General features: G+C 44.4%; 1 protein-coding gene across 3 annotated transcripts in view; it reads left to right on the top strand.

Moving 5' to 3' along the window:
• Nucleotides 1-888: 888 nt before the first annotated feature.
• pdlim7 (PDZ and LIM domain 7) overlaps nt 889-14574 on the top strand; it is a 33845-nt gene continuing 20159 nt past the window's right edge. For 2 of the 3 annotated variants that reach the window (XM_042074065.1, XM_042074064.1), the window contains exons 1-3: nt 889-1035; nt 4156-4254; nt 11291-11442. In XM_042074065.1, the coding sequence (XP_041929999.1) occupies nt 1027-1035; nt 4156-4254; nt 11291-11442 (260 nt within the window). In that variant the 5' untranslated portion in view covers nt 889-1026. Of the gene's footprint in view, nt 1036-2802; nt 2941-4155; nt 4255-11290; nt 11443-14574 lie in introns of those variants that run through there. The other variant, XM_042074066.1, reaches the window with a different exon arrangement.

Genomic DNA, 14574 nt, shown 5'->3' with positions numbered 1-14574 from the left:
AACGCTTGCTTAAGTAGTCCTTTGGTCACAGAACAGCTGAATACTAAAACTTCATAATCAAACCACTAAATAGTGAACCCCTTGTAATTTTTATGATTAGGCTTATGTCTCCATCTACTGGCGAATTTCGAAGTTGGCTGTGCAATTTATTAAAAGCGAAGATATCCAATTCCACTAGTAGGCCTAGTGTCTATCTGTTAACAAAATTAGGACATTTACTATCCGAGACAATGTATTATAATAATAATAATAATAATAATAATAATAAAGAAGGCTATATATTAGACATAGATTACTGCCTTGCTCACATGCCCTTGTATGTGCACATACCCATGTATTTTGCCATTTTAAGTGTATGTAAACATGATTGGTTTACTGTTGATGATTTGAGAGTTATTGTCAAATTTCTCTTTTCAGTTAATAAAGTAAGGCACTGGTGACGTGGGCAGAAGTTGCCAGACTGGCATGACTTGATTATGGGGTAAAATAATGGATGCTCCTATAACATCTGATTATGTCCACATAAAGGCCTTTACTCTTTTCTTAATATATTAGGTCCCTTTTAAATCTTGTGTCAGTGACTGCTTGTTTATTATTATTTCTATGTTAGCCTATATACAGCTGTAGACATCTTGCCTACATGGAGTTTGCTGTTGAGAAGAAACACCTTTGAGAATGCTGATCCTTTCCCAAACCTAAACCAGGAGTAGCCTAGGCTAGGCTATAGCAGAAAGAGTCCAACATATCTGAGGCTTTAACACAAGCCAGTCGATTTATTTGTGATGTTGAATGGTTGCATTATATGATGAAGTCTTCTTCAAATCGCACAGAAGAAATCTGCTCGGAATTCCGGTTACACGTGACTCTGACGTCTAAACCGAGCCATACTAAATGGAAATCCGAGCAAGCTCCACCGTTGCTGTTAACAGAGGGGTGGCTAGTGCCCTGACGTGCGTCTCAAGGAAGTCTGAAGTTACAGTGTGGCTTGTTAATTGATTCTTTGTAACCGGGATAACGCTATCAGGAATGAGTGAGGTAGGAAAACAGACTTTTTTGCACATTCATCGATCGAAACAAAGGCTTGCTGTGGTAGTTTTAAAAGTGTAATTTCTCAATGAAACGTCATTGCCCAAGTACTCTTTAAACTATGCTCCTTACCGTTAGAGTTTGTTATCTTATTCTTTCAGTCGTAGGCCTATGAAGTTTACTGGTTTTCAATCGCATAATCGTAGCCAAGGTTTAGCGTCTTGAGTAGGCTAGTAGGCTACTATTCTATTATCTTGATTTTGCCTTCGTGAAAAGTCATTCCTTGAACTCCAGTGAGCCGAGTTGAGACGGCCGCCTGGAAGTAGGCTAGTCTATCCTGCGGTCCGGCATCTGGAGCGAAGGCATGCCGTTCCGGGGTCCAGTTCATATGCAGTTTCTGGTCGTGACTGTGGCAGACAGATTGAATGCAAGGATCGCTTAGAGTTGTCAGATTTGCTCTAAGTGTTATTTTTTTGTCATAAAATATGTAGCTTAAACCAAGAAGAACATTTTGGCTATTATTAGTTGGTCCACCCATCTTTCAGAATTCTCAGGTGAAGACCACCCCCCCCCACACACACCGACAGACTAAAGCATATGCATTCCATTAAAGTTGTAACTCCAACCATAACTGAAGGCTTCATTCGATTAGTTCAGTATTTAAGTGGTGGACCAATGCACAGTCATTTTTACGCAAAGCTTATAGTCTAGGCCGGGTATTGGCTACTGAACTATTAATGCTCTGCATGTAAACAGTTAATAATGCATTGCAACTTTGTGAAAAGTATTATTACAATGCTGGATGTATGTCCCACGAAAGCACATAGCCTATGCCCACAATTAGCTGAAGCTTACATTGAGTACAGGATGATCATTATTGACTCGCATCCATCTGAACCTTGCCAGTCTCCCATTTCCTGAGTAAGGTTCTAATATCAGGTAACAGTGTCCCCTGGAATAACATGGCGGCACTGTGCAAGTGGAGGTTATTATGAATTCAGAGTTCAACTTGTTCTCTTGAGGACAAAGTATGTTGGCTGATGCACTCTCGGTTGTGGGCTTGTATAGTAAAAGAGTTTCTGAGTCCCCCTAATTCCCTTTTAAACAGAGTGGTCAGAGAATACATGGGAGCTGGCACAGGGACACTGGTTCTTAGGAAGGTAGTTCTTAGGAAGGTAGGAGTCTGACTGCCAGTGTCTGTTTTATGACAGTGAAAATCTCTAGCTACATATCATAATCCCAACAGACCTAGTTTAGTTTCCCTGGCTAAATGAAATGCACATTGGTCTCTGCCTCGGAAATGTTGACTCTCTCATTTGCTTAATGTTGTTGACTCTCTTTTCCTCTCTCATTTGTATGATTTATTTCCCTAGTTGTGAGAAGTTGTTGGTTTTCAGGCAGTAGTTGGAGCTAGAGAGAGCCTCTGGAGTAGGCACTTCTCTCTCTCATTCTCTCTAGTTCTTGTTCTCTCTCTCTCTCTCTCTCTCTCTCTCTCTCTCTCTCTCTCTCTCTCTCTCTCTCTAGCTCCTTTGCTCCCCCTCTCTGACTCATGTGGGTGTTGGGCTGAAATAGTTTGGTGTAGTTTTACATTCCTTATATAGCCTGTGGAGTGCAGAGAGACTTTGAGCGCACCCGTGTCACAGGGAGGGGTAGGGGATGGGTGTGGGTTGTGGAGTGTGTGTGTGTGTGTGTGTGTGTGTGTGTGTGTGTGTGTGTGTGTGTGTGTGTGTGTGTGTGTGTGTGTGTGTGTGTGTGTGTGTGTGTGTGTGTGTGTGTGTGTGTGTGTGGATGAGGGGGTGGAGGGGGTTGAGCACAGTTTTGGCAGGAGTGAGAAAGTCAGAATCCCTCACCACACTAGCTTTCCACTTGGGTGTATAGTGAGGTTTGGGTTACAAGCTTGGCCCGTGGGACAAGGTAGGATACGTTTGCTTCTCCTCTCACTGCCACCACAGGTGTTGCTATTAACTTTGCTCAGGATATTCAGTGATCAGTGAGAGCTGCATCTTAGTTTTCCGTTCTGAATCCGTGCCTGTAAGTTGGACAGTGTGTGCCATGTAATGGTCTGAGGTCTCGGGTTGTCCTTGGGTCTTTATAAATGGCACTTGTTCCCCTGGCTGGCTTGCCACCATGTAGGAATTGTAATACAGTACATGAGCAGAAAGGTGAAAAGGGAGGCACACATGCAGTCATTACCAGCATAATGTCGAATGTGGAGATCTTTTTCAGATTTTTTTCATATTATTTATTATCAGATATTTTTGATATGAGCTAAAAAAAGATTAAGTGTTTCTTATAAACACCTGTTGTGCTCTACTTACTATTCCTGTGTGTTATTTAGACATGATTTTTATGTTCTGTTATACTGTAGGATATAGCGGAGACTTGTAACTACCACTGCGTAACAGCAACATTTTATTTTAACGGTTGTCAAATTCTCTAATAGTTTACCGTAATGATTTAGTCACAAAGAAGAACTTGTCAGGTCGTCAGTAATCATGTTTTTGTAGTAAAACACCCCCTATGACATCCTGAGAACTGGTATTTTCAATGCTGAATGTTTCAGTGACAGGTTACCTTGGCTTCAAACAGTTACACGCCGAATGCAGGCATCACAAAGGTTGAGAAGAGACGTGCATTGTTCGCATGTCAGTTTCGCAGAACAAACTTGATTTCTCTTTAGAATGACCTGAGTCAGGCCTGTACTATTTAAATATTCTGCCTTAATTCCATACATCATGTTGCCTTTAAAAATCACTCTATTTACTGCTTGTCAACCTTGACATAAATGCTGATATATATTGCTTATATTTTGCACTGAGAGGTAGTGGAACCCTTACTCTGTTATTTAAGTATCATTTTTATTGTGCTGTTGCAGAATTCAAATGGACCAATTGTGTGTGTGTGTGTGTGATTTGTGTAGTTTGGATTTCTGAGGAGGAACTGTTTAGGTTGGAGAGGACCATCAGTATGTGATATTACAAAGGTGCAATATGTCTCTGTACTAGACAGGCTGAGTGGTCCTTGAAATGAGAAAAGCAAAGACATGCTTCTTAACAGCACTGTTCTGTCTCCTTCTCTCCTCTCCCTATCTCCCTTCCTCTCCCCTCCCCTTTTTTCTATCCTGTGCAGGACATGAGCATGTATTGTGTCACCCTCAATGGACCGGCTCCCTGGGGATTTAGACTCCAAGGGGGCAAGGACTTCAACATGCCCCTAACTGTGTCAAGGGTAAGACAAATGGATGAACATTTGTGAATGTTTGTGTGTGTGTGTGTGTGTGTGTGTGTGTGTGTGTGTGTGTGCGCAAGAGAAAGTGAGAGAATGTACATGTGTGTTAACACATGGGTAAAGGCTTAGAGATACAGTGCCTTGGTGCAAAGTTTACATCTTATCATCTATTTGTGTATACATGTGTCTGTTTGTGTGTGGGTGGTGAGGGTGGGGCTGGGGGTGGAGGACTCATGTTGGTGTCCAGGGGATGGATATAGACTGAGATGCAGGACATACGTATATCACTTGGGCAGCTATGCAAGCTGAGCAGGACAGGAGTCGCTCTGGAGAGGGCTGCTTTCATTAATAAGCTCGCTCCAAGAATAAAACGAATGCCTACCACTGCAAAGTTTAATTGAGCAACGAGGATTTTTAAAGATTTAACAAGAGCTCCCCGTGGAGTCGAACGAGAGACGAGACCCTTCAAAGCCCAAAGCCTCTAAAGACATCATAATCAGGTTAATGAGATCCATATGCTCACATTTACAACAGTCGGTTTCAACACTCGGCATTCCTTTTGCAGCATGTCACTGCTCTGTATCAAAACTTATAGCCTGAGTCTCTCCCAAGCACTTCCCGTTTGCTCGTCTCCTCACAAGGACATGTTGTGGTTTCTTTTGGCTCTGTGAGACTTCTTGCTCACTCGACCTCCTCGTTTTGGTCATTAGATGGTTGCGAAATGGATGCCTTGATACTCGTTATTGAGCAGAATGGTTCACAGGATGAAATTTCCAGGCCTTATATGTGCCGCTTTGCTTTTTTGTATACACTCCCAGGCTCGACTCTGGCAGTCGGGGAGCATTCTGTGCTGGCATTCCCTTGAACACCTAACCTTTCACTGCGGGGATGCTAGCAAGTTTTAAGATAAATGGATATTTGTTTTGTCGATGTTATTTGCCTGGGTCCTAGAATGTCTCCCAGGAAGCATGCTTTGTCACTCCACATTTCAGTAATGGCCTAACAGGTAGAGCCAGGTCAACCCAGGTTATTTTACAGCGATTGATATCACCTACGAAAATCCTTGTGATGTCAAAAATGACTTCAGCCTCACCCTCTATGAAACATTCTGACGCTATAAACAGTTTCAACTGTACTAGGTGGTGCCTGCAGGAGAGCTTTGCTCGGCCTTAGGTGGTTATAGTCGACAGAAGAGAGACATTTTAATCAGACAGCTATGTGATGAAATGCGCTCACCTGTAAGTCTGACCTTATGTGTGCTTGACGAGTCATCTGAAAGAGTCTTGATTCAACACCTGTGTTATGTACAAACATAGACTTGTCAGCGCAGGCTTTATCCATGACCTCATTTTGTTGTCCACAGAGTCTTAAGCAACGAACATTGGCTGACTTGGATGAAAGTTGTAAAAAACAAGACGGAACATGTAGTCTTATCTGTGACATACATGTGAAACCACTCCAATTGCAAGGTTATAAAAAAACGGAAAAGAATTCTCCTGCTGAAAGTCATTAGAAAAGAAATGTTCAGTAATACTATATACCCTATCTAAGTTTGTTCACCTACATTGAAGGAAGTGATTACATCTGAGATCACACGTGACGTCTCTAATGTTCTTTCGTTTTAGAACCGGAGTGGGAAACTGTACAGTGTCCTGGACATTCCCATGTGCTCTGATCTGTTTTCTCTTGGACTATATAACCTGAGGCACATTTTTGTACCATTACAAAGGAACATCCTTAATACAAAAAGTAATGTCTGTTATGCAGCTCTGATATAGCAGGGTTTTGCCCTCAATCTTTAGAGCTATGTCTTTATTAACAGGACTAGCCAGCTTAGATTTCATTGCAATTGATTGGAATTTCATGGGCGAATTGTGGTTACTTTCTTAAAGACTTCTTTAAAAATATCATGTTATAAAAAGCCATTTGCACAGGCCCTCAAAAGAAGTGCAGATATCAGGCAGGTGTTAAGTGCACCTAAGGGAGATGACGTCTGTGCCAGACCATATTCACGGTGCAGTTCCTGTGGAAACGTGGTGATTAGTCAGCTGCATGTGAGGATGTGATTCACGCAGTATGACTGCTGGTAACACCCTCTTGATGTAGCCTTTCACCTCCATACCGGGAGCACGGTCAGACAATGATGTCATTAATAATCAGGTTTCCCGCAGACGTCTGAGAAGGCTGAGATGAACTCATCCCTTTCCTCTCTCTGTCTGTCTGTCACCTTCCTGGAAGACACAAAATACAGTGCAGAGAAGGAGAGGAAGAGAAGTGAACCGCAAAGTTTATGTGAATACATTTGTGAAGACTGGGGACGTCCTCCAACTCCAGAAATGTGTGAATGATTGATGTGATTTATGATTTGAATGATGGCTCTCTTGTTGCCTTGATCCACAGGCTCCCAATAAAGCTGGCTAATAGCAGCAGCACTTGCTGTAAATAATCCATTGGGTTGTAAAAAAAGCCCTGCGGTCATCTGGTGTTGATAATGAAAGGTGTGCAAATGGCTTAAAGTGTCGGCCAGCGCATTTATCCTCAGACTTTCCCTGTGTGCTTCCTCAACTTCCTGTTTGGGCCACAGAATTCCGTGTTCCCTCAGCATTCCTGGGATTTTTGACACTGCGGCCCCACTTCTGACTCCAGAAAAAGCTCCCTTTGTCTGGCCTGCCATATCTTCCAGCATGTTCGCCACCCATCATTTCTCCCACCAGATGTCGACCGACCGTCTCACCTCTCAAAGGAATACTTTCCCCAGTGAAAACAGGCGCAAATGATGACCCAGCTTGAGTTCACGGAACCAGACGCCACAATCTCAAAGAGCCGTAAAAGCTGCCCTTTATGATTAAAACGTGAGGGCAAAGTCGCTTTGGCAAATGTTTTCTGTTTTTTTTTTTTCAGTGTGTGTGTGTCTACTGATGGAAATACATCTGTTTTCTGTTCATGCTAGCATGCCATAGACGTTAGAATCCAACACACAATGAGGGAATTACATATGATGTCATCTCTTGAGGTGCAGGCCTTTTATTTGCAGCGGTCCTGTGCTTCAGATAATTTTCTATCTGCTTGTGATCTGCGGTTTCCAAATCTCTTGTTTGTCTGAAGCCGAGATTAAGACCAGCACCCTGTGGGCATCCTGTGGGCACTGACCTATTACCACACTGTTAGGCCCGCGTGAGCAAACACTGCCAAGGCATGATGGGATTGGGCCAGATTATTAGTGACACATCTCTTGTTAAGAGGAATTTATTGTAGCTGATGATGACGTTTCAGGCGTCATTGATTTTTGCCTCTTTGACTTTTGGTTAATGGTTGACATACTGGAAAATTAAAGGACTTGGGGTTTTGGACAGCAGCACAGTGTGTCTCTGCTCAGACAGAAGCATGCTTTATTTGTTTGTCCAGCTTTAGTTAGTCTCTGCCATCCCCCCATGTTGGAAGACTGTGAGGCTGGATTTAAAATGGAGGGTGGAGGGCCTGCTACTGCAGGACTCTGGAGAAAGAGTCTCGACTACCCCCGTCCCAACTCGGCCTCTTCCCAGCAAGAGATATTTATGGCCCTACTTGTATCAGCTGACGTGATGTCAGGGAGTCTCTGTGTCTTCCAGGCCCCAAAAGGCAATGGGGAGAGTAAAAGTGAAATGTGGCAAGCTTTTAGGATTTTGCTGGTACCGGGGTGGTCCTGCTGGCTGATTTCTTGTCATACCAAGACTGCACGCGAATGCAAAGGCCTATATAATGGGACCAATGGTGACTGAATTATTCAGACAGAAAGATGAAAACAGATGCTGTTCACTCAACAGATGGATGAAATAAATCTATATTTCGACCAGTCGTTGATTTGCTCTTCCGCAGCATTGAGACAAACTAATGGAGTGTTGCGTAATGTTGTTCTCGTGCACAACGTTTGGGGTACACGTGACTGGCTCTTGTGCTGGCTGGTGTGTCATATGAAATGGCTCCCCGCTCCAACTGCTTGCTCTGCTCTCGCTCTGATGGCGTGTGCAGGTGCACGGCTCCCTTGCCGTCATTTTCAGTATTGACAAACTGCGTGGAGGTGTAGTGTTCCCAGCCCCCCCCCCCCCCCCCCCCCCCACTCTTCCCTGTCCAAAAGCCCTTAGCACAGCACTTGGCGTTGGGCGGCTCAAGCAGCGGGACAGCTGGGGGCTGAACCTGAGCCAGGCACACAGGTGGCAGTGTCCATCATCACGCCTCCAGACGCAAACCCGCACCACCTTCCCCACCCAACCCGCCCGCCACCCCCCAAACGCTCTCTCAAACTCCATCTTTCATCTCCGGACAGTCTTTCACCACGCTTCCAATTGCGCTCTCTCTCTCCTCTCTCTCTCCCTCGCTCTCTCTCTCTCCCACACTCTACCTGTCTTTCACCTCTCTATCTCTCTTGCACACACTCAGTCTCTCTCTGTCTTTCGTCTCTATATCTCTCTCACACACATACTCTCTCGCTCTTTCTCTCACACATTCTCTCTCTCTCTCTCTCCCTCCCTCCCTCACCTCCATTCATGCAGTCTATTTAGTTCTCTGTCCTTGTGTGTCCTATTTGTTCCTGGTGTGCGCCTGTTCTCGTTGGATTTCTCATTGGCTCTGTTGCTTGGCCGTATAGATTGAGGGGTAGAGCTTCTCTCTCTCTCTGCTTCTGGCCCTCGGCCAGCCTTGCCTAAACTGAAATATGCCCTGCAAGCTGAAAGACCTCCATGACACTTCAGAGGCCCCCGACCAAACTGTTATTCACAGGAGAGGAGCAGCATATAGTTGTATAGTTAGCGTGTGTCTGTTATGTTATGTGTTCTTTCACTTGCTTTTAAAAAAGATGCATCACATTGTTTTTTCAATGTTCTTTATATCATGGAATGATCTGCTAAACAGTGTGTAGTTATTTAGCATTTTTGAATATGGGTTGTGATGGTGTGTCCGCTCATAGCACCAAACTGTATGTAGTTCTGTATCTTTTGCCAGGAAGGTGCAGGAAATTAGACTGAGCTCTTCGGGTCTGAGGCGAACACATGAACTCTGGCCACGGCAGATGTTTGCTTCGGCTCTGTCTTAAAATAGCCTCCGAGAGGTACAGGGATAGGCTGACATGTGCTCTGAGTTTCAGCCCAAGCACGTAATATGATTACATTTTCATTGTTTTTGTGGTAAAACGTTGCTTGCCCTGTGCTCCGAATGTTTTTGTTTTTGTTGGGTTGGTATTGCTTTGAATGTTTGGGTTGATGTAATCAATCTCATAATGGAAAAGATAGTCAAATAAATAACACATGCAAATGATAAAGTAATGAATGAGTATGAGTATGCAGTAACACACTAACAGAGTATGCAGTAACACACTAACAGAGTATGGATTAAACACTGCAAGAATGCAGTGTTTAATTTCCATCCTCAAATAGTGTAAGTCATAGTCTCATATTGCAATATAATATTTCACAGATGAAAAAAAACAAACAAACAAACAAACAACTGTCTGTTGGGTAAAGATGGTAGAATCGTGTTTGCTACGGGTGCTGTGGTGTGTGGCGGCTCGGTTATCTGAAGTGTATTCTTTGCACCCTGGTTATCTGAGACTTTGTCACAAGTCTTCAGTTTCGCCTCAGCTGCAGGCACAAGCTGACTAAGCCCTTACTAAACCTGTTCCCATCCCGTGGTCCAATTATGCGTATTGCTATAGCACTTCTTCAAGCCGGTCAGTAGGTACAGTGAGCGACCAATCACAGGTGCCTTCATGTTCATCGAGCATGACATGGTGTTAAATCATCCCATCACATAACTTTCCGCTCACCACAGCTGATGGCGTCATACAGAGTTTTGGAATAACTCGTCTGCATATAGAGCTCCTTTATGAAGCTATGTGTATCACGTGTAAGCCACGTGTGAGGACTTCATGGAAGCACTGACAGACAAAGATGCAGCGAGTTGGAAAGGCTTGTTTTGTATGGAATCACTCAAGTGCAAATAGTGAAGGGAGAACATGTTTTTTTCCCCCTCTCTAGAGAAGGACAATGCATTCAAAGGTACAATATGTCTGTTTTATAGCAGTCCTGTCTCTTTGTTTGGGGAGTGCAGGCCAACTGTGTTTTCATGGAAACATAAAATATAGAATGGCTGCATTCTAAAGGCAGGAACCAAGGTTATGCTTCTGCCAAAGTAAAATTGTTTGAATTTGTTCCCGTGCCCTTCTGTAGGCTCTTGTTGCGAGCTATTTCTGTACGTATTTGAAGTGGATGGTCCTTTTGAATCAAAGTAGACGCTAACCTGTCCTTTTGTTCACAAAGTTAGCTTGCCTCTGGGTCCATGCAGTTTCAGTACTTTCATAGCCATGCTCTGTGTGAAGTAAGCTTGAATCCCCAACGTCTTATAAAGCAACTACCTCCACAGGAGTCCAAGGCAGAAGCAGAAGTCAGCAAGCGCTGAAGGTGTAATATGTCTCAAGGAGGAACAAATTATTGTACTTTGAGTTTAAGGAACTTACTTTTACTAGTCTAAAATATGAATACTTCTAACACACACTTGGCTTTAAGTGCATGGACGGTGTGCTGTGCAGAGAGACACTTTGAGGCTATTTTCACCCAGACCCCAACGCAAACTCTCACTGAACTGTCAGGCACGATGGCCTAGATTTCAGGCAGGAGTGAGTGCATGGGAGAGGGCTTGCTGGAATGAGAGTTGTGTGGAGCATGGGTCCCTCCTGGCCAGTTCACAAGGGTTAGCAACAGTCAGGCAGTAGCTCTGCTCTCTCACAAAACACAAGTACCAGCTGTAGTGTCTTCTAGAAGAAAAAGAATACAATACAGTCTGTTCAGATGTCACAGTGATCCACTCATGTTTGAGAAATGCAGCAGTTCTTATGAGAAGTGAGGGACAATTTGTGCCTGCCCCAATAACTATATTATTATCTATGATTTCTTGTAGGTTGTGTCTTTTATTAGAAGTTAATTTTGGTGAAGGGTGCAGTGACATGTCAAATCGTATTATAATTGAAACAAGAGTCGTGACCTTTCCCCTTTGCCCTTTCTTGTAGCTGACCCCTGGAGGCAAGGCCGCCCAGGCCGGAGTGGGTGTAGGCGACCTTGTGGCGTCCATTGCTGACTCCAACGCTGAGGAGATGACCCATGTGGAGGCACAGAACATGATCAGAGCAGCCACGGACTCACTCACCCTCACCCTCCACAGGTAGACAGCAGAACACACACACACACACACACACACGCACACACACACACACACACACACACACACACAAAACACATCACCCCAAACACGTTTCCAATGGTAATATTGATTGGGCCCATTCATGTTCCAATGCAGCCTACAGTATGAGCAATGGTGATTAAAACATTAATGTTCCTGGCGGCACATGCTTCAGACCATAGATATCCAGAGTTCAGACAGTGATCCAGCTCAGTAAATGCAAAGTTTGTGGTCGCAGGGGTGCTCTCCACGGACAGGAATGCGGGCCAAGTGAGTAATGACTTGTGGCATTGTTTTGGCGTCACTCCGGCATTGTCAACAGACAATAGTCCATTATGAAAGAATGTTCACCCCGAGTCACCAATCTCGCCACATACCATAGGACGGTCTGCTCTGAAAGAAAACACACCATGCATTTTTAAAATGGCAGCCAGGCAAATAGTGTGCTAAATGTTTTTTTTTTTCCAATCTGAAAGGGCTCAAAACACTCCACAAATCTTGCCATGCATCTCTCCAAACTCCCCCTCCCCACCACAAGTGGCAGCACTCTGCTATGCGAGACCGCTTTGTAAACCATTGGGAGCAATTTGGGGTTCATCGACCTGCTGAAGAGCACTGCAGCCAGGCGGCCAGGCGGAGCCGGACTCGCACGGTGAACCCTCCGGGCCCCACAGCGTCCACTCTGCCTCTCAGGCCACAGCTGGCTATGCCTCGTGCCAGATTGGGGCTAATGAGGACGAGCAGTCTGTGCTTGAGGCTTATACTGGTCATCAGTGAAGAGTGTTTTTTTTTTTTTTTTTTTTTTCCCTTTCCTTTCCTTTCTTTTTCCTCTTCAGATGTTCGGAGAATTTATACACTATGGAGAGTCATGAGGATGCGATTCAGTGCTTTGGCTTAATCTATGACTACTGGTCATCAGTGAATTTTGTTTTTTTTTGTTTTTGTTCTCTTCAGCTGGTCGGAGACTTGAGACACTGTGCACACTATTGGTATACACTGTGAACTACTCCAATATTGTTAGACCATCATGCAGTGTCTACTGTTGAAAGGAGTTGACTGATTCCTGCTCAAAGAGATTCTTTGCCTTCGTTTCCCCTGAAACAATGAAGTGGCTGCAGCCTGCCATGTGCCACTATGATATCCAATTTGAGCTCCAATTTACTGAACACAATTTATCTCAATTTGAGCCAGTTTGGCATGAAATCTAATTGACAAAAATATTTCAGTTTTTCCTCCAAACCTTTGCTTGTGTGCACGGTACGACTGGCTTGCCTCTGAAGTTAGTATGGATTGCCAAAACATTTGAAGCCGTTCTGGAACTGTTTTGTTTTTTATTATTAATGGGCGTCCTTAGATTTGAACTTTTCAGCACATCACCTCTCATTTGAATGATGTCATCCTTCAGTAATGGACTGAGAGGGCCCCCCCCCTTCTCTCTTTCATTCCTCTCTCTCACTCGCTTTACCAAAAGCTCCTACTCTACTTCTGCTGTCTCACCAAAAGCTCCAACTTGATGGTAATTTTGATACCACAGATGAATAGAGACCCAGTCAGACCAATAGTATGAAAAATCCGGAACAAAGTTTATTTACAATGATGCGCATCAAGGGAAAGACAGCATGACTTCACCTAAAGATCCATCAGCTGCTCTAACTAGACAAGGAAATAGTTAGGGTTAGTATCCTTCCAGGCTGACGGGAGGTGGCATTGGTCATCCCATTTGCATTGGATTAGTGACAACCTGGCAATCTGGAGCAGATAGTTACTGACGCAGCCATGCAGAACAGAGAAACACTGCAAAGTCATAATATTCCCGCTTATCTCTAAATACAGTCACACACAGATATACCCAGGGACAGTACAGATATCATACAGTCATTACATAGAATCATACTTTTAGTATCAAAGTGACCCACTAATGAGAAATGCAGAACATTAAACCACGCATTGGGCATAATGTTCTTACTTTATGAACTTTCTCCACTTTCTCTGTCCACTTTCTCTCAAACTGCACTTCTACGGTCTCACCAAAAACTCCAACACTACTTCTGCTGCCTTATATTTCTACTGCATCCTCTACTGTCATCTCTCGTTTCCAAAAACTCCACTACCTTTCTCTCTAGGCCCCCCCACCCCCTCTCCCCCTCTCCCCCTCTCCTCTCCTCCATCTCTTCCTGTCTTCTCCTGGCCTGCAAATCTCCAGGCCCGCCAGCATGCCTTCAGGGGGAATGTTGTGCAGATAAGCTAGAGATGGGGGGGCTAACAGCACGGCCAAACACTCTCTGGCTCTATCCGATGGTGAAGTGCATTCCGGCTGGGCCCTGGGATGAATAACTAGGATTGCTGACTTTTCAGCTTTTTACATGCCTCGGGTGTATGAATCTTGAGAGAAGAAGACCTCTAAATAAGGAATGTGTATGCGTGATGTTCAGCCTCTCCTTTCTAGGTTTGGGCCTCGAGCCACAGTTGGAATAAGTGTGTGTGTGTGTGTGTGTGTGTGTGTGTGTGTGTGTTTTGTGGTGAGGAGCCACAGTTGGAATAAATGTGTGTGTGTGTGTGTGTGTGTGTGTGTGTGTGTGTGTGTGTGTGTGTGTGTGTGTGTGGTTAGGAGATGAGTAGGAGAGTGGATGAGCCCTGGTACACCATGACAGGTTCTCCCTCATCGTCATCGTGTAGCTCGCAGTTTCTCTGTCAGTAAACAGCACTGCTGATATCAACACGGTCGGCCTGAGAGCGCTGGAAAGAGGCCCGCCAGTCATGACTGTGGTTAGCTCACATTTTGGAGAGAGGGGGAAAGAGAGAGAGATGGAGAGAGGGAGTGAGTGAGGGAGAGAGATTGAAATTGAGAGAGAGAAGTTGCCTACACTCTATAAATGAGTGAGGAGGCTAACCCTCAAGTATACCTAAACAGTCATGACTGTGGTTAGCTCACATTTTGGAGAGAGGGAGTGAGAGAGACAGTGAGAGAGAGAGAGAGTGAGGGAGTGAGAGAGGGAGTGAGAGTGAGGGAGGGAGTGAGTGAGGGAGTGGGAGTGAAATTGAAAGAGAGAGAAGTTGCCTACACTCTATAAATGAGTGAGGAGGCTAACCCTCAAGTACACCTAAACTTGTCTG

Source organism: Alosa sapidissima, chromosome 20 (assembly GCF_018492685.1).
Source record: "Alosa sapidissima isolate fAloSap1 chromosome 20, fAloSap1.pri, whole genome shotgun sequence".
In the NCBI taxonomy this organism is placed as follows: Eukaryota; Metazoa; Chordata; class Actinopteri; order Clupeiformes; family Clupeidae; genus Alosa; species Alosa sapidissima.
The sequence above is the reverse complement of the archived record's forward strand: the minus strand, read 5'-3'. Positions and strand labels throughout refer to the sequence as shown.